At 27.9% G+C, this 21,991-nt stretch overlaps 1 protein-coding gene across 2 annotated transcripts; it reads right to left on the minus strand.

The window, feature by feature from the left end:
* Positions 1-3,855: 3,855 nt before the first annotated feature.
* On the minus strand, positions 3,856-21,777 carry LOC111317781 (bidirectional amino acid transporter 1). Of its 2 annotated transcripts, XM_022920189.2 has the most exons (9): positions 21,735-21,777; positions 20,028-20,240; positions 13,187-13,447; positions 6,407-6,425; positions 6,056-6,275; positions 5,797-5,978; positions 5,124-5,413; positions 4,900-5,029; positions 3,856-4,368 (listed from the first exon to the last, which is right to left on the minus strand). In XM_022920189.2, the coding sequence occupies exons 2-9, from the start codon at positions 20,156-20,158 to the stop codon at positions 4,021-4,023; spliced, it is 1,581 nt and encodes a 526-aa protein (XP_022775924.1). In that variant the 5' UTR covers positions 20,159-20,240; positions 21,735-21,777; the 3' UTR covers positions 3,856-4,020. The 2 variants fall into 2 exon arrangements, with proteins under 2 accessions (XP_022775924.1, XP_022775925.1); XM_022920190.2 differs by lacking the exons at positions 13,187-13,447; positions 20,028-20,240; positions 21,735-21,777 and adding exons at positions 7,655-7,915; positions 8,038-8,517.
* Positions 21,778-21,991: the final 214 nt, after the last annotated feature.

The following is a 21,991-nucleotide window of genomic DNA, read 5'->3' on the forward strand; positions in this document are numbered from 1 at the left end:
ATCCTAATAAATAATATTATTAGCATTATTACTATTATTTTGTGTTTTTGGTCTTCTGAACGGTTGGGTTTTGTTCGGACATCGCTGATATTTTCTGCTCAGAAAGAGACGGCTTCGGCGCATTTTAGCAGAGATGCCTGGAGAAAATTCCATTGAGCGCTCGTGGATAGGATTTCATACTCATTTTCATTTCACAAGAACATCCTTCCGGTGATAAAAGATACTTCTCTCGTATCATATTTGATACATAAAAATATGATATGATAAAATAATATAATATAATATAACAAATTAAATTAAATAATATTATTTTATTTTATATTTGATATATATAAAAATTAAAATAAAATTATTTATTTATTTATTAAAATTATATTTTTTAAAAATTTATATAATTTAAATTATTAATATAATTTTTAAAAATATAATTAAACATATATGTTTAATTCAATAAATTAAAAATATTCCTTCCCACTTAAAAAGAGAATTAAATAATCATATATTAAGAAAATTTAATTTACCTTATAATCTATATTTTTCTCTTTAAATATAAATTAAATAAAATATAAATTAATTATTATCTTATTTTATCAATATTCTCGTACATCAAATAAGTATAGTTGAGTTTAGGCTCTCCCTGCTGGGATCACTTTCACTTAATGGGCTGAATCCTAAAGTCCATTTTTATGATGGGCTAATTTTGACATGAAGCAAAAAAAACACATTAAATTAGAGCCCAATTACCAAATATTAAGCCCCACCAAGAAAGTCCAAATTATCACACTAAAATCCCAAATCTCTTGTTTGTGGTAAAAAAGACACACTAATGTCTACCGCAGTAAAGAAAAAAAAAAAAAAAAAATCACTAATGTCGACTACATAAAAGGCTCATTAATGTCCATCGCAGTAAACGACTCTCTAATGTCTACCATAGTAAATGACTCTATTGTTTGCCGTAGTAAATGACTCACTAATATCTACAACTGTAAATGACTCTTTCAATGTTTATCATCGTAAAAAGCACCCTAATCTCTACGACAGAAAATAACACTTTAATCTCAAACCCTTTTGTCCACGGTAAATAGAAAACATAATATCTCATACATTTACTGTCATGCCTTTCGCGGTAAACATAATGTTTCATACACTTATTGCCATACCTTCTGCGGTAAACATGATGTTCCATACACTTACCGCTAACATTGCGTGTTTAAATGGCAGCTTCTGCATTATCTATGAAGTGGTGGGCCCACAACAATGACTCCTCCCCGACCCACAATGATAGTGGCCCTTGTTCCCTAATCCGATGGCATGGCAATACTAGTTAACGTGAGCTCCACCACTTCATTACCTTATTCATCTCTTCTATAGACAGCCGTAACAACGGTGGTTATCATTACTCTTATTTCACCATAATATGTGTTAGCGACTATCAACGTTTCAGCAGAAGAACTAATATTATTTAGTAATTATAATTTTGAGATGAAGCATACATTTCATTAATAAAAGCCAATAAGCATGTTTATTAAACTAATGAGTTTCAGTAGGAATCATATCATGTATAAAATGTGTACACCTTTATTGCGTGTGAATGCATATACCAAGTGTCACCGCTAAAAAAGGCTAAAAGGACATAGATGACTATTTCAAAGCTTCATTCCCAGCCAATTATGCTATTAAATCCCGCTCCGCACCCAGATATGTCCTTTTCTTTCTTATTTATCTCTTTTTTAGTTATTTTCTCTTTATTTTTTTTGTTTATTTATTTATCATTTTTAATTCATATTTCATCACCAACTTTTTATTTTCTTATCGGTCAAAACGTGGCCCAAGTACACGTAACGGGATCTTAACCATGGGAATGTGGTTTGGTTGGCACTAAAATGGTTAGCGGTGTCCTTAGTGCCCTTTTGTACTTCTAAGTTTTGCTTGGAAAGCCTATGAACGACCATTGGGATGTGCAAAGGGAGTTGGAAGATTAATTAACCTAACGAGATTCTCTAACCATATGATTACAGAATCTCATTTGTTAACCTCTATAATGCATTATTGAAGATCGAACCAACGACGGCCGTAACAGAAAATATCCGCGGGTTATTGATGCTAATGTTAAGACGACACTACGACCAAATGAAAGCTTCAGCCTATGAACCACTTTGTATATGTCAGATGCCGCTGTCAAGATATTCTTGTCATGAATGACTATTTTCAGTTGATGGATAATAGTGTTGCCTCCACTAGCTACTGTATTAAGAGTATTTCAACTGGATAATCCCTTCTTTCAAAAACGAATTTAAATATGGGACATCTTATGAAGCATGCACACACTACAAAGAGATCTATAACCACAATTACTCTGTTTCACAACATTTAAGTTCATATATTAATTAGGCTATTTACTTTCCCTCTCACGCAACCAGCAATTTTTTCTCTTCCAAACCATCCAAACATTCCTTCTGCTGTGTATCTATTTTGTTCACCATTAATGAAGATTCTTTATTCCTTTATTAATTGCTCCATTTTACATTCCAAAGAATAGAGTATAAGTAAATTTTATTTCTCTCCTCTCCAAAGCTTATCCACTTGCTGCAAGCACAAATTTAACCTCGTATCAAACCACCATCTAAAGGGTTCAATACTTCTCAACCATATTTGATCATTTTAGGTTTGAGTTATTTTGTAGATTTGCTTAGGACCCAATAAGGGAGGTATTAGGCCGATTCTCTTTTTGTTTGCAAAACGAAGCCCACCAATCTTTAGAGGTTTGATGTCAATTATATTTATACCTGATAAAGAATTTAATGTTTTATCTGAATAAGGATGAGATGAATATTATATTATAAAAATATATATGATGATCATTTTAAATTTTTTTTTATCAAAAATAGGGATGGATACAGGTAATATAGCACCTATCTTATTCCAATATATTTATAAAAAACAAAACTAATAAATGTACAAAATAAAAATAAAAATAAATTGTTTATATTTAAAAAAAAAACTGTAAGTATAAAAATTATCCATACTCATTAAATACTCACTAGAATGAGAATAGATTTAAAACACCTATTAGGTATGGATATGAAAATAAATATGATATTATAAAAATCTTGAGATAGGAAGAGGAAGTATTTTACCCGTCTCATATTCTACTCATTGACATCTCTATTTCATTTTATTGCAATCCATCTTGCTTGTCACATCATATGTATTGAAAAACTCCCTAATAACTTTTAATATGACTAACTTCAAATGATAACACGCAATGAATAAATAATTTTTTAAATATTATATTAATTAATATATTTATAATTCAAATATGATATTATAAATTTTTAAAATTTAAATATCACATTAAATATTTTATTATAATTTAAAAATTATTAATGATATTTACCCAATATAAAATATTCTAAATATTTTAAATAGTAACACTTCTAAATGGGCAACTCTTACTTTAAACAAGGTTTTGAAAGTATCAATCAAGTCTAACCGTACTATGAACACCTTTAATAATATATTTATGTAATAATTCTTCTGGAACAGTGTTTTGGAAGTGGAAAATGAAATAAAAAAAAAAAGGCAAGTTTAAATAGAAATTTTCCCGAAGGGGTGAAGTAAAAAACCATTCGGATCATTAGCTGTCAGACCTGTGCATTCAATAGTTTTCTTTATCAATAGTTTTTTCCTGAAATTTTTGCTTCTCTCCTTTTTAATCAGCAGTCATATCGTAATAGATTTTGATAAAGATGAGAAAACTGCCAGACTAATTTTGAAATCAAATTATTTGTAAGAATATATTTTCATCGACTAAGTCTCATCAAAGAATCAATTTCTGCGCTGCAAGGACATGAATTCATAAACACAACTAAAAAAATTTACTGAATTACTTACTTTAGAACATTGAGAAATTTTACAAAAGTTTTATTGCCTGAGCTTTGTGTAAAAAAAAAAAAAAAAAAACCAATCATATATTGTCTTAAGAGACTGAAATCTAATAATCAGGGCATACATACAATTTCATTTATCTATGTTGGTTATAGGACCTGTAAACCAATGTCGAGCACTAACGATCCAAGAAGCAATGGTAAGAACGAGCAAACCACAAACAGCAACGGGAGTGTAGTTGAGTGTCTGAGGGGTGATTGGATAGGCAACAGGCAATGAGAAGAGGACTGATATCGTTGCCACCCATATGACTGCAATCCAACCAACCAAGACCCCATAGCGGCCCAGGTTGAAGGGTCCTGGGATGAAGGATTTTCGAGCCAAGGTCACCCTAAAGAATATTGGTAGGGCATAAGCAATGTAAAGTCCAATAGTTGCAATAGATACCATGGCCTGAAATGCCACCAAGCTTCCAAGAGACTGCAAGAGATTGAGAACAAAAAGGCTACATTATTTGCAGTTAAAGAAGAATGCTAAATAGATTTCAATGGTCATAGTTGCATTTGTTAGTTTGACCAACATCAGATTGAAATAATAATGGCCTTACAAATGTTAATTGGAAAAGGTAAAAAGCCAAAAAAAAAAAAAATGGATGTCCTCTAAAACTGTTATTCAACAGATGAAACCAAAAAAGAAAACCCAGTCCAACATTCCATTGAGAAAGTAGCTCTCACCAAATTTAATGTCCAAATTAGGACACCTTTTCTTCAATGTTTAAAGTAAAGTTTCCACAAATGGGGTGGAGATGACACTACGTAAGGAACCTGGATTCCCTGTCTTGCTGACAAATTAATGCACTTTATGTACGTACGAATGAAAAAAATTACTTGTGTGTTCCATCCATCAACCTTTATTGATATCCACTAAACCAGTTCAAAAAAAGTTTTACCACTCCAACGAAACAAAAAGGATACATTTGTATAGAATTTTCAGATGGTTAGATGTGCATACCGTGAGTGCCATACAAAATGAGATAAATGCAGAAAGCCAAACTGCATTTATAGGAACCTCCTGCTGGTTCACTTTATGCCACCAACGTGACAATGGCATGGCCCCGTCTCTTGAGAATGCATACGCCATCCTGAGAACAGACATATAGTGCAAGTGAGTTGCAACTTGACAGGTAAGAACATCCAGGTGATTTGTCTTACAAGAACATAAGAAAACCTGTGTACCTTGAGTTGCTAGTTACGGAACTCATACCACAAAAAAATATAGCAATTGCAACTACTCCCAAGCAAATAATTCCTCCAACGCCGTTGCCATATCTATCCTTAAATGCTAGGTAAAATATTTCAGCAATAGCATAACCTCCAGCATCATTATCTTCACTCAAAAGAAATGGGATGTTGGTAACTGCAAAGGTGATGCCAAGTAGGTAACCCCATCCAAAAATAATAGATATCCCAATGGAACTAATTATTCCTTTTGGTCCATTCTTATCAGCGCTCTTGGTTTCCTCTGTCTATAAATGGAAGTTTAAAATAAACAACATGATTTAGTTTCGCTTGTCAGATTGTAAGTATTCCATAAGCCAGAAGTGAAAAAAGAATTAGACTCAAAAGCCAATCTAATGAAAGTATAATTTCACTTTAAATTGGTGAAATTTTGAGCTTGTTAATGTTTCAGAAGGGAGAACTCAAGAAATAGCATGCTCTTAAGATTCATCCGATTAAGTTTCAAAGAACTGTGTAATTATTATATGGCACCAGATTAAGTTAAGCTTGATAAAATTTATCTTTATGAAGAGAAAAAAAGGGAAGTTTGAAAACCTTTGTTGCCCTGGTTCTCCACTGCTTTAAAGTTGGGTTCGATTGAGAAGGAAATGAAAGAAAGACAAAAGCTTACCATATGAGCAGACGCATCATATCCAGTAAGGGTATACTGACTCATAAGAAGCCCAAGAACAAAAATATAGACTTTACTGTTTATTCCATCCCCATTATCTGTGTTGAAATGAGTGAACACAAACTTGGCACTAGCCCTCTCTGTTGCAACTGAGGGAATGAGGATCATAAGAAGAAGAACACCTAGATGCAAATAATTGTTAGTTGAAAAAAGGGGATCACTTGAGCCAAAAAGCAAGTTAGCCCTGATGTCTTCATACCTAGAAGATTCCATGCAGCAGCCAGCTGTCCAAAGAAAGATAAAACTGAAATGGGAAGACTGTTTATTATAGCATGCATCAGTAGGATTGCCCCATGAAAAGCCATGACAACATATTTAGACGCCTCATATCCACCACCGTTTTTTCCACCTGTACTAAGGAGAATTATCACCTGAATCAGTTGTGCAAGTGAGAAATCTACACTTGTTGTAACAGCCCACTGCAAATGAAAAGGCAGTTTTTGTTGTTAGAACATATTATGGTGTTCAGATCTAATCCAAAACTAGATTGGCCTTTAAGTGATGTATCAGATGAAATCAAATCCAAGGATATCACAACTCAAAGACACACCTGACCAACAATATTCAACCTGCCAGAAAAAATAAATGAACTGCATTAGATGCAATTAAGGGAGACCAAATTGGCTACCTCTTATGATTATACTAGAGTAGAAATGTGTACGTCTATGCATGCTCTAGAACACCAATGAGATAAAATCTTACTGAGTACCGAGAGTCAGGGACAATCCCATATTATAGAAGGGGAAAGCGAAAAAGAAGAGCTGGTTAGTACAAATAAATATACAATAATCCTATTTACCATGCGGAGTTTCACCAGAATCTACAAAAGAGAGTGTTCTAATATATTTGGACTGAAGCACCAAAGCAAAATTGTTTCCCGTGGTCTCAGGAGTGAGGTAGGGCATGAGCATGTCAGGTACTGCGGTTGAATTATACTGATGGGAATCAAAGGGAAATTAAAATCCTACATCAAGTTGATTTAGCTTATGCAAAGAACATGTAGCACAGAGGGCACACAAACATAATGGCCTAAACTTTGGGGCTTAAAGCAGTGCCAAATATATTTATAATGGGCCTCGCATGCAGAATTGGAGAGCTCTAGAACTACCAATACATGCTCAAAGGAAGTTTAATCAATGATTGATCTGGTGGAAATCCAGTATTTTGGAGCTATACCCTGATATATATATATATATATATATATATATATATATTGAATAGAAGCAGGTTGGTTCACACATACATCACTGCCTAAAGGTGCAAATATTAAAGCAACTAAAATAGTTGCCCAGCTACACTAAGAACCAATATAAAGAAAGTAAGAGACTTCTGAAGGATGTTCCAATTGTCTGAGCTACAGGTTTCTGATTAGAAGTGGAGGATTGAGGTAATTACAAGAATGAAGTATGATAAATCTGGAACCATTCCAAATTTTCTACACTTTGACAAAGAACATATTCCTTTTCACAAGCTTGCAACAAAAATAGAAGAATAATGTGATAGTGTTTGACAAACAAATTAGAATTGAGAAGATCAATACTAATAAATAGCTGTAGCACCTTGCCCCCTTTCATTGTTGTTCTCGATCTGCATCCCCACAACATTCGTAAGGGTACTTAATTTAGGCATTCATCTCAGCTTAAACTATTTCTACTTGTTTTTACTGTAGCAATTAACCCCAGACTCTTTAGCTGATACTTTTCACGAGAAACTTTTATATTATCTAATTAGCTCCCAATCTCATGGAAGTGATTGTAGACGTTAATTAAAATAGCCAAAATGAAAAAATAATAATTACCAGCCTGTAAGCCAAGAGGCAAGCGGTGCCCAATTTGGACCAGCAAGCTTAGCACTCCAATAATAAAGACCACCAGAAGTTGGGTAAGAGGAACAGATCTCAGCCATTGATAACCCAACAATCATGGTGAAACCACCCGCTATAAACCAACCATAAACCAAAGAGACAGTTCCACCAAAATTCAAGCCAGTTTTGTAGACTGTGGTGATACCAGTGAGCACTGATATGATCGAAAATGAAAACGCAAAATTTGAAAACATCCTGCAAAATTTTTTAAAACCAAAAAACAAATATATATATATATATATATATATATTTACACTCTTCAGTTCACAGCCAACCAAATTGAAGAAGAAAAGGAAAGGGTAGGTAAGGAATTTTACGAGAGATCACGCTTGAGCTCTTGTTTGTAGCCAAGCTCTGCGAGACGGGACTGGCCTGAATCAACCAAAACGCTTCCATTTTCAAGTGTATGAGATGGAAGAGCCATTATTTTACTGCCCGAAACTATGTTTAGAAGTCCCAAAAGAAAGAGATTGGTTTGTGGGTGTTTTCTCTGGATCTCTCTGTTCCCTTCCTTTCTGGACAGGACACCTCTCTGTATCTCTAACCTTTTATTTATTTATTTATTTATCAAAGAAACAGATGCTGTGAAAGAAAGGCAATCAACTCTCTGATCAAAGGAAAAGGACTTGTTTCTTTTGAAGACAAATTTGTCAGCAAGCTTTGTGTTGTGAATGGTTATCAGTGGTCAAAGTAATGCGCCAGTTTTGGTTGGCTTAACGCTTTGAGATTTTTCCCATTCCACCTGTATGTTTGACTTTGGATTCAGGTCGGGGTGATGATGCGCTGGATGGGATGGCCCAAGCTGTAAGTAACAGCAGAATCTCATTGCTTCCAGATTTTTACAATATTTGATACGGGAAATAGGAGTACCAGATTTGAATATACGGTTGAAAGTAATCTAATGCATAGCCAAAACAATCGAAAGGCAAAATGCGTGGACTGGATTGGATGGACCATTTGTCCCAGTTCCTCTAACCACAGCTATGTTTTTTTTAGGTATATGTATATTCTTATTTTTTCTTAAAAATTAATTTCAATCTATTTTTTCTTCTTATTTTATATCATGATCCGAAAGGACAAAATCAACTTCTTATGCATATAAATAAAATTAGAAAAAAAACTCATATAAAAATGCTTGAATATAAAAGTTAAAGATTCCAAATCCTTCTCTTTTAATATTGATATTGGAATTATCATTCTGTCTCTGGAGAAAGAAAAAACTAATCAGACTAGTGGGAAATGTTTTTTTAACAATAAAACTAATAATGATTAAAAGGGGTATCTTTTAAAACACAGAATAGAGGATGGAAAGTGTAAATAGAAACTACCAAAAGAAAAAGAAAAGGGTAAATTCGCACGTGTGAAACGCTTTATTTTTTGGCTAACAATTTGACGCAGACATGACGTTATGCTGCCAAAACGTAGCCTAATCTCCAAATGATATTCTTGCCAAAGATGATGGGCTCCGTCCCCGACTTTTATTGCTATTATTTATTATTATTATTATTATTAAAACTGCATGATCCTCTCTCTATTATTAAAATAAATAAATATTTATTAAAACATATAAATATAACAAAAATGTTATTCTTTATTACTTTTTTTTATTTAATTTAATTTAAAGCTATTTTTATTTTTGTTATAAATTCATTTTAATGAGTATTAATTACTTTCAAATTAATTAATTAATATTATTATTAATGAGGATGTTCCCAACCAAGGATCTTACTTATAATCAAGTACCCAAAAATTAAATATTTATCTCAATTAATGAATGCCCACTATGAACTCAATAAATGTCTGCAATATCGATTTGTGTGGAAACGGGCCATCACATGGCAAAACTAGAAAATGACGCGTGCAGTGCAAGGCTACAAAATTTTAACTTGATTTTCCATGCATTTCAATGTGAAGTAAGCTCAAGAATTGATTATTTTTCCATGGTGGATCTTGGATAATGAGTTAAATTACGCAATTTCGGATCTGAATCTTTGACTGCCACAATACATGAGCTGGCATGTTAAATTTGTAAGACAATTTTTTAGTAACATTAAATAACTCTCTTTAATAGCTACCCACGAAGAAGTATCTGTATAATTGTTGTTCAGAATAGTTTTTATATTAAAAGTTTCTTTTGATCTAAAGACAATGTTAAATAATAAAAAAAATTTTGACTTTTTAATGTAAAAGTTTAGTTTTTTTATTTAAATTAAAAAATTCATTCAAATGTGCTTTTGTGATAACAAAAAAAAAAAAAATCGTTTGGGTAAAAATCACTTTGTTATCTTATATTCTTAATATCTTATTATTTTATAAGTTTTTCTAGACATTACAATTATTCACATTACATTTTCATAATAATAACAAATACTTAAAATTTGTCGTCATATTTTTCTCATTATTTTTTTAAATGGACTTTTTTGTAATTAAAATTTTTTTTTAATCGCAAACCCTTAATCAAGTTAGTAAGTAAAATTTTTCCTTTTTTGTTAATCAAATTCAATTATTGTAGGGATATTTTGGGAATATTTTGGAAGTCAAATTTTAAATGCCTTAAATTTGTATAAAAAGTGCGCTTTTAAGACCTGCTTGAAAAGTAAATTAAACGTAGGCAATGCCAAGGAATACCCCTCATCATATTATCTAAAAAATACATATTTTCCCATTTCCATCCGTAATTGGTATGTAGAGATAGCAAAATTTTTTCGAATTTCAAAAACTAAGTTCACGATTGAATCCATTCAATCAAATACTTTGGAATAAATACTAATTTCTCAAATGTGAGAAAATTTGAACTCAAAATAATAAGAAAAGAAGTTGATATGAACCCGAACTTGAAGCAATTCAAACTCTAAATAATCTAAAACTACGACGACCTAATTTTGAGACAAATTTAATTCAAAACTTGTAAAACTTGTATTTTAACTTAAAAGGCTTGAATTATAATTATCTTGAGATTGATTGAATTCAAAACGTATGAGCCTAATATGGTTGAAATTCGAAATCATCTAAACCCAAGACATCTCTACGTATAAAAGTTTAAACCTAAAACAACTATAACACAAAAGAGTGCAAAACTATGAATGAATTGATGTCCTTGCATAAGCCATCCTAATTGCTTGCACTTAGCTGTGCTATAAAACCTTTCCTCATTTGCTACAATGATGGCCAATGGTTCAATATACATTCGTTCAACACCCTTTTTAGCCCATTTTTAGCCCTTTTGTTTTTCATGTGAAATATTAACTGACGTTATTACATGGTACTATATAATATTTATTGTCAATTTAGACAATTTTATAAATAAAATGACCAAAATATAATAATTTTGAGTAATTAGGGATCCGATCAAACTTTTTTAAAATTTAATGACCAAAAGAAAATATTTGATCAAATTTTTAGTATTATGAGTGCTATTAAATATTCACCTCTTAAATGGTACTTTCTAATCGAATCCTTAATTATTCAAAGTTTTTTTATTTTTATTTTTTCATCTATGAAATCATCTAAATTGACAATAAATATTAGCCAACACCACATGATCACATCAACTACTATCTCATACGGCAAATATAGACTAAATAAAATTCTCTTAAAATTTAAGGGCCAAAGACAAAATTATCTTAAAACTTTATATATTTCATATATATCTTATAAAATATATTAAATTTAAAATTATATTTGTATTTTTTATTATAATATAACTTATTAGATGGATTTTTATTTTAAATAAAAAATAGATATTCAAAACTTAAAATTAAATTAAAATTTTTAAATTCCTTTTTTAAAATTTAATACATTTAAAAAAATATAAAAAAAATTATTTTACTCATAAGTCATAATATCTATCTAAAAATTTATTTTTTAAAATATTAAATATCTTTAATTTTTCCTTTTTAAATATATTTTATAAAATATGTTTTATAAAAAAGAAAAAAGAAAAAAGATTTTAAATTATGTTTTTTATTTTATATGAATATAAAGTTTTTATAATTTTGAATAGATTAATAAATCTATTTTTCAAAATAATTTGAAAAATTTTACATAATATTTTAATATGATATAGACTTTTTATTTAATTTCTTAAACCAATATAAAATTTTTACTTAATTTGTTAAAATGACATGTAATTTTAACAAAATTATTTTAAAAATTTCAACTTAATTTTAATTTTTAAAAATTTATTTTCTATTAAAAATATTATTTTATTGGTAAATCATATCATAATAAAAATTAAAAAATATTTTAAATTATAATATTTTATAAAATATATTTGAAATATATAAAAATTAATTTTTCTTGAAATATTTTTATCTTTTCCTTTATTTATTTTTTATAAAATATATTAGAAAAAGGAAAATAAAAGATAGTTATTATTTTATAAGATATATTTTATGGATAGAAAATAGTATTTTTATTATGATTTATGAGTAAACTAATATTTTTAATAGAAAATAGATTTTTTTGTTTTTAAAATGATATTGAATTTTAAAAAATATTTAAAATTTTAACTTAATTATAATTTTTAAAAAACTATTTTCTATTAAAAAAATATATAACTAATAAATTATATTACAACAAAAAAAATTTTAATTTAATATTTTATAAAATATATATGAAATTTATAAAATTTTGAAATAATTTTATCTTTGATTCTTAAATTTTGAGAGAATTCTATTTTAATCTCTCGATATATTAGCTGATATCATCATATTGTGCTAATTGATATTTACCATCAATTTAAATGGTTTCATAGACGAAATAACTAAAATATAACAATTTTAAATAATTAAGGATTCATTAGAATATTTTAAAATTAGAAACCAAAATAAATTTTTTATTAAAGTTTAAGAATTACGAGTGTTGAACTCCAATAATAAATATATGTATTATCAAATCTATCTTTTATCTCAAAATAACAAAAGACATCATAGAACATTCTTCTGTCCAAGAGAAATAACTTTAAAGACTAGCTAGTGCTTGAAATGGTCTATGTTTTGAGCGAGGTTTTGTTCAAGAAGAGGCCTGTACATGAACAGTGAGTGAAGTTTGAATCGTTTTGTCAATAGCAGATTGAAATTGCATTATAATTGAAGGGGTGGTAGTTTTTCCATTTTTTTTTATTTATTCCGGCTAACACATCTCAAGTCTAAATGATTATCATCTCAAGCCAAGGTACTTGAATTCTTTGAAAATTTAAAAACAAACACTTAAGCCAACAACTCCGGGGATGGCTGACCGCGAAGTAGTAAAATGCACAACAATAGCAAAGATGATCTTATTATGATCTATAGAACTACCCAAAGCTCACTATGGTCAGGACTCAGGCGGGCAGGCTAATATATGCATCATAAAAAAAGGGTACAAATAGAACCCAAGGTGGCTAGCACAAAGCGACAAACAGATCACAGCAAATGCAAGGTCGAAAGAATGGATGAAAAATCAATCGGAAAACGAGTAACTTACCAACCAGTGAACCAGGAAGCCATCGGACCCCAGTGATTGCCGCACAGCTTGGCACTCCAAAAGTATAGGCCCCCAGAAGTAGGATAAGCAGAGCAAATCTCAGCCATTGCCAGAGCCACAAACATAGTTAAGAAGCCCACGATGGGCCAGCCATATATGACTGTAACGGGCCCACCAAAGGTCAATCCTGTACCATACGTTGTTGTCAATCCTGTGATCACCGATACGATGGAGAATGTCACAGAAAAGTTTGCTATTGCCCTGCACAGTGCACACCGCAAGCCAACGTTTTTCGTTCAATCATATTTACTGAATGGATTTACTACAAAGATGATATATCCAGGGAAAAAATTTCCTTCTTTTTATAAATATATAGGACATTATTTCTGAATTTGAGTGGAATTTAAATATATTCTTTGAAAACATTTTTTAAAATCACAAGGTATTTTAAAAAATTTAAAGTAAATGATATATATATATATTAATTTTAAAAAAAGCGGGGTGTAACTTTTCATTCTTTGATTGATACTCTGACTCAATGGAGTCGAAGTTCTCAAGTAATCGAGTTGGCCAAGCGTATATATATATTTTTATCTTGCATTAATACTATACTTGCTTTTAATATTTTGTTAATAATTTATAAAATAGAATTATATTAAATACATATATTTATAAAATACTTAAATTATTGATGAATAAATTTATAATCCTTTCATTTTGAATACAAAATATATGAGTCACTTTTTTATATTTAAAAAACTTTTCATGAAAACTATCCTACTAGTAAATATTCATCAAAAAAAATAAAACTATTAAGGTAAAAAAGTTATCACTTGATCTAGAAGTAGTAGAAATAGTTAAGATTTTTGTGGTAAATATTTTGATTGTTTTGATATATTTTATAAATTTGAATAATATAAAAAGAGGTTAAGGTTTACAACATAGAAAAAAAAAATGGACTCTTATATTATTTAAAGTTTAATTACACAAAAAATACACTTTAAACTCGAGCAATATTTAAACTTTTAGAAAATTGTTATTAATGAACTGTGCTTTGTCCAATTCAGTATGAAAAATAGAGCTATATTATGTACTGCATGACTCATAAGGACTATGGATCATGTGTCATACTAAATTATATTCTTAATATTCAATGATCGTGTCCACATAACATATTACATAATAGAATTAAATAAATACAATTCATGATATGGGTTAATATTTAAATGAACTGTGTTAATTCGACCTAGCTCATTCGACACATCTAAGAGGATGGGGCAACAGGGCTATTTATGGTCTCCTTGGCTTTTACAAAATTTTGGTTTTACTCATAATACTTAGGTTTTACTCTGTTTTCTCATAAATGCTATCATAATTTTTTTTTTTTTTATGATAATTTTACCAACTTTGTTTAATTGTGAATATATTGCTATAAAACATGAAAAAAATACTTTTAAAAAGTCTTGCATGATGAGATTTTCAACCATACTTTTATTAAAAAAATTAATTAAATAAATATTTAAAACATTAATGGTCAAAATTGATGGCAAAAAATAAAATCAGACATTATTTATGGGATAGAGGAAATAATTTTTATTTAGCCCTTTTTTTTATTAATTTTTAATTTCAGCATTATCTCAAAACTTTTTATATATTTCATTGTTATCTTTATTCTTAATTTTTACATAGCAAATATATGATTTAAGAATTTAATAGTTAGGATTTTATATTGTTGACCTTAAGAATGTAAATATACAAAAGCATATCACTTACAATTAATCAATTCACGAAACCAATGCATAATAAGGTGGGCAAGTAGACTCTGGTTTAGCTTGATCCAAGAGAATATTTTAAAATTATAAAATATATTTAAAAATGTTAAAATATTTTTAACAATAAAATATAAAATATATTCATTTAGTACAAATAGGAAGAGTCTCAAACTTAATATTCCGTAAACTTGATCCTCTGCTTAATTTGGTATCAATAGTAAGCCGATATATTCATTCTCAGACTAAAATACACTTTGCTATATATTTTTTTTGTTATCGAAAATACATTCATAGAAATAATTTACTTGATGAGTTAAAATGTGAATGTTTATTTTTTTATATAGTCTTTTATATAAATACTCTTTTCTTTCTTCATTATTGTTGTAAAGTATATATTTTGTTCTTGGATAAATTGCAGATGAATTTAACGTACAGTATCTTTGAAAGGTGAGAGTGACTCTGCAGGCAAAAAATGGATACAAAATTCCTTGAAGACTCAAGCCTATCTTAAAACATTATTGAGGTTTGCTCAAAGAAAATTAAATCTGTCCAGTTCTCTAAAATTACGAGGCAAAGTCTTTAGCAGACCTCGACATCTTGTTGCTTGGAGTTGATGGTTTTTGTCTTGTTGTTTATGCTCTTTTTTCTTCTTTACCATTCCCGTTTGCTTTGCGGGCCGCATGCAACTTTTGGCAGAAGGAGCGTTTTAATTTGAAATGAAATCTTACCTCTTCAATGCTTATTTTACCCAGTTGAATAGTCATGAAAGGTGTTGGTCAAAATGAAAATTTTTTTTGTCTTGTTGGGTTTTTTTTTAATTTTTTTATCATCACTGGAAAAGGGTCCAAAGATGGATTTATGCCCTTTTTTTGGTTATTTTTCCATAATGATTTTAAACTGCTCTTTATCGTTTTAATAAAACTTACATTTATGCCTAAAATACGTAGTTAATGATCAACTTGCTCTCAAACTTTTAAAAGTATATAGCATTCCTCTTTAAATTTGGTGATCCTCAATCACTGTTCTTCCGATATTTCTTCACAAATGAGTTAGCATTGGGTTTAAGGAGAAGGAGAAGAAAGAAATTATTGCTATGAAAATAACAAGAGTAATCTTCCATTTACATTAATTCCACATATCAACCTCCATTACTGACTCCAAGAGATTTAAGCTTATTTACGAGGATTAGATCTCCAAATTCCTCCATAATCAATAACAACAGCCATGTTTCTTTTAGAAGAAGAAGAAGAAGAAGAAGAAGAAGAAAATAGATTACAGTTTGAAGGCTTATGGGGCTGCTATAAAAGCTCTTGGGAAGAAAGATTTTGGAGGAAGGTGGAGAGTTAGTTATTACAGTTTGAGAGCTTAGAAGTGAGAAGCTTTTCTCTCTTTGGTTTTCACAGAAACAGAAAAACTTATAAAGGTTGAGAAATAAACAACCTGAAATTGTAAGTTTTCGGTTTCATGTCTTAAGTAAGAGATAGCGTGGCTTTCTAAGAGCACAAATGTTGAAAAGCGAGTGTAATTACGGTGTGCCGCTAGAATTCTTGGTTGGATTAAACGCGTCTAAATAAATTTTTATGGATGTGCTAAACTGGGCTTGCCAATGATCCACCCAATTTATGAAGACCTTCCTATCTAAATATTAAATTTTGTAATGTAACAAGTTTAGTTTTTGTTTCTTGGATTGCCACGTGTCACTTTAATATTTTCATATGTTTTATTTTTATTTTTTACTTTTTTCTTGTTCTTTTTAAAATAGTTAATAAATATTTTTTAAAAATATAAAATATTTATTTTTAAAAGATTTTATTTTATTGTATGTGCAGCTTCCTTACACTAAACTTTTCAATTTGCTTTTTTTTTTTTTACTTTTTCCTAAAAAATATTTAATAATTTTTTTAAAATTTATTTTTTTAAAACTCACTTAATGCCAATATCATGTTACGTGTTTTTTTTATATATTATTTAAATACTTTTTTAGATTTTAATTTTTTAAAAACTCACTTGAGTATGTCAATGTATCCGGTCATTTGATTCCTTTTTTTCGCTTTTTCTTTTTTAATTTACTTTTTCTCTTTTCTTTTTTTAATATTTAATAATTTTTTTAAATATTTTAAATATTCTTTAATATGGGACCCATTTGAATGATTATTTAAAAAATATGTTTTCCCTTATTCTTTTTAAAGAAAAAAATATTAATAAAAGTGCTGATATCACATCCAAAATTTTTTTTTTCTTTTTCTCAATCCTTTCTTTTTTTTTTTTTTTTTCCTAAAACTCATATATAAAATTTTCAAGAAAAATTCATCATTACAAATGTCATACGGCAATTTAACTTATTTTCATTTTTTGCTTTTCACCGTTTCTTTCTTCTTTTTTAAAGCTTTTTTATTCCTTTCTTTTTCTTTAGAATAAGATAATTTTTCTTTGAAAGAATAAACGAATGTGTACATGTGACACTTTTTTTTAAATTATTTTTATTATTTAATTAATTAAATTATTATTTAACATTTTTAACTCAATTAGGATGTTTACATAATATTTCATTAAACTCCCTTATTCTTTTTTTTTAAATTAATTTTGTTAAAAAGATGAGACCAATGAAAATGTTCGCATAATATCTTTTTTTTTATTTTTTGTATTTTTAATTAGATAAATTTTGTATAAAAAAAAATCAATTGATAACGATATTAAAATAATACATATACAATGAATTTTGATCCATCTTATCGATACAAAGTGATTTTTTTTAGATCGAGTTCAAGTGGGGATAGGTTGAGTATTTTTATAAAATGCAACATTAGGGCGAGAATGTGTTTAGGATACTTTGTTACAACCTATTTCAAGATATATATATATATATATTATTAATTAATTTTATATTAACATATTATATTAATAAAATTATTATTTAATACTTTAATTTAAGAAATTAATAATGAAGATGTTAATGTAATACCTTCTATTAACTTTTTTTCATTTTTATTTTTTTATTTTTTCGTGTTTTATTTATACATATATATATATTTTAGATTTATATTTTTAATTAGATATATTTTGTAATAATAAAAAATTAAGTTAACAAAAAAAATTTAATCCTCAATATTTTTATTTGATAAAAATCAATATTCAACAAGTTTCTTTTTTTTTTAAATTAGTGAATTTTTCAAAAAAATATAAATATATATGAGAAAATTAAAACATTTTATCTAGGAGAACACACGACATCCACTTAATATATGTAATAAAATAATGCATACACATATATGAATAGGGACAAATTTATAGTGGGGGCAACTGCCCCCACTGAAATCCTATAACCTTTTTAAATATATTATGATATTAGACAAAAGTTTTAATATTTTTACATTTTACCCCCATTAAATTGAAAAAGAAAAAATGTAAAAGGGAAAGATTTAAAAATATTATAAAGTATAGATATACTTCAGTAAAAAAAATTGACTCATTTCAAAAGAAAATAAAGTATTATATGTAAATATTAATAAATTTTGGCTTATAAATAATTATTTCATGTAAGTCTCATTTTAACTAACTTAAGTCACAATCTAGTATCCTTGTTCTCTCTTTTGCACCTGTCTATTCTCCTCTCTTTTTATTTACAGACTTCAATTTTTTTTTATTTATGTGAAATATCATTATATTATTGTAAAAGTGTTCACGTCAAGCATAAAATGATAAAATATTTATAAAAGAAAAAAAGCACAAATTAAAGCTAAACTAATTTTGTATAATAAAATATAGAAAACAAGTAAAATGAAACTATGATAAAGCATTCATGATACAAAAATTTATTTTTAACATATTAGAGTACGTTATTCTCCTGTTTTTCTTTTATATTGATAATGTGATAAGGTGCTTTTTTAACATTATTTAGAATTTATAATAATATGTATTTGATGTAAAATATCGTTGTAGACATGTAACTTAACAAACTTGTAGAGATTTAATCTAACAAAATTTAAAATTTAGAAAAAATCCTAGCATCAATTTTAAAATTATTAAAAAAGTTAAAATACATATAAAAGTAGCTTGTTGTTACTCTTATTTTATATTTTCATATCTTATCTTATGTCTTAAAAATTATAAAAAAAAATTAAATTAGTATTTGATTTAAGTTAGTCAAAGATAAATACCATTAATAAGAGAAAGTGAATTTTAAAAGAAATATATGAAATTGAATAAAATTATAAATCTTTTAATATTGACAATGAAAAAAATTCCTAGATTTTCTACGTATGAAAGCTATTTAACTTAATTATATAATATTATTTTCATTTGAAAAATAATAATATTGTGTGTTTGTGTTTATTTGATATTTAAATTTTTTATGTATTTAATATTATTATATTTGTGTTTCTATTTAAACTTTTTATATGTTTGATATTATAAAAAATATTTCAAATTTTTTTATTAAAATTCTGTTTTACATTTAGAAAACATTACTTTTATATTAAAATTTTTTTTAAAGTAAATATATTATATAATAAATTTGGTCTTACTGAAAAAAATTTTTGGATCCATCCCTCTATATATATATATATAATATATAGATCTGATCTAAATGTTAGGATTAGGAACCTGTCGCTTTCAATCTATTTCCAGTTTTTGGCATGAATTTTCAGCTATTTTATGCTTGAAGGTAGAATAGATTATTAATTGGTTCCAAACAACAAAACTTTTCTGGTGCGGTTGAAATTGGGTTTTATATTGAATATTATAATATATTTTAATTTATCGTGCATTCAAATTAATTATTGTTATTCTTTGTTCTGGTTCTCATTAGCATATAAGAAAATAATTTCAGTAAAAGCCAAAAAAGATCATTATGTGTATAAAAACTTAAATTAAATTGGGAGAATAACTGGAATATTTAAAGAGAAATAAATCTTTAAGAAAAAAATTTGAAGAACGCTTATACAACTGAAAATTGATTCATGCAGAAAAACTCCAAAATCCAAATATAGATAAAGAATAAATTAACTACAGGTGTTGAAGATTGATCTATTAAAAAAAAAAAGGGGGGGGGGAAAGAGTTTATTACGTACGAGAGGCTGCGGCTAAGCTCTTGCTTGTAACCCAGCTGTTTCAGACGAGCATCGTCAGAAACATCGGCTTCGTGGTCCCGGAGAGCAAGGTACGGCACTGAATCTGCGGAGACTCCAATTCCAGATTCCATTTTACAAGAACTTTTTTGGGTTTGTGAATATCAAATGATGCTCTGCTTTATTCGCTGTGTGCTATCTCTCAATTGGAAAAAGCTATAATAATAAAAGGGAAATTAAAAGATTTGTTAATAAATTATAAAGGATTTAATACTTCAATCTAACAGTCAAAATGGAGTGTCGGTTTGACGAGTTGATACATCCAACCCAATTATAAGCCACGTCGAATTTACATTATTTTGAGTCAAAATTTAGGTGGGAGTGGGAGTCATATTTTCTGAATTTGCATTATTGCTTCCAAATGCAGATGGCAATGCCATTTTCAGGGAAAAGAGAACTTTTACTTTATTCCTATTTAATTAGTATTTCTGGTACTTCTTGATTTTAGATGCTAAACTGAAAAAAATGGTTTCCATCTTCAACCGTTGATTAAAGCCTTGTCATCCTGCACATAAGGACTCAGGCTTCATTTCAACTGCCAATTTGTACACCTCTGTACAAGCAACACGATTTGTCACCGGAGGCTGTTTGGCACACATGATCTAGTGCGTGGTTAAAGAGTCCCCCACAACACCCCTCCTTCCCTTTTATGCTCCTGTTATCCTTTTTTTTTCTTCTTCTCCTTCTTCTTGTCCTCCTCTAATTTACAATGCAAGAACGAAAGTATTCTTGCCACTTAATAGTTTTGTTATTTTTTCATTTAAAGTTTTTCGCATAACTTTATTATTATTATTATTATTATATAACAAATCATTTATATAATTATATAATAAAATAATTAATAAAAAAATGGCTAAAAATAATAAATGCCTAGACAAATCATCAATTTTACAATTAAATAAATTACTAGAATTGAAAAAGAATAAACAAATTTATAACTAAGTAATTAACTAAAATACAAAACTAAATAAATAATAAAATAAATTAATATTAGTAATTTTATTCCAATATGTGTAAATGTATTATTTTTTAAAAAAGTAATAATTACTTTTTCTTTATATTTAAAACTTTTTATTTTGTTATATGTTTTATATTTCATATATGTATTATTATTTTGTTAAATAATATTTATAATTGTTACAAGTATTATTTCTTTAAATATTAAATATTTCAAATATATTTTTTAATAATTTTTAATTATTAAATTATTTTAATATAATTTAATATATGCTAATATTTTTATTGAATAAATTTTTAAGATTTTAAATATTAAATAATATTAAAATTATACAAAAATAATTTGTTATTATACTTTAGATTAATGTCGCTTATAAGTAAACTTTATCTTATTGTCATCATTATTTTTATATCTAAATATATATTTTATTATTAATTATATTATCATAATTTTAATAATAAATCGTATTAGTACAATACTAATTTTATCATTAATATTATTTTTAATTTCATTAAAATCAATTTTACTATCTAGATAGAAAATAGAGCTGGTAACGGCTAGAATGGATATTTGGCAGAAGATAAAATAACAGAGTAAACTCTACAAAAGCAAGAACGAATTCTTTTAACAAGCTCAGATTGAAAAATAAAGAAGAAATTCACAAAGAAAAGAATGAAATTAAGCAATGGTACCTATTCTGTAGCAGTGAAGAGAATCCTCTCCTTGGCAGTGGAAATACACTGAAAAAGAAATGATACCTTTTAAACTCGAACACAACAAAGGAGACTTAACCCTCTGTTAGATATACTTGTAAGATTTGAAAATGAGCAGTAGTTTTGAATTGGTGTCAGACGTAAATTCTCAAGTGAATAATTTTTTTTTATGACAAAAAAAGTAATATATATATATATATTTGAAATATAAAAATAAATGATGATCATAATTAAAT

This window comes from Durio zibethinus, chromosome 2 (genome assembly GCF_047325235.1).
Source record: "Durio zibethinus cultivar Kanyao isolate XHJ-2024 chromosome 2, ASM4732523v1, whole genome shotgun sequence".
NCBI classification, from domain to species: domain Eukaryota; kingdom Viridiplantae; phylum Streptophyta; class Magnoliopsida; order Malvales; family Malvaceae; genus Durio; species Durio zibethinus.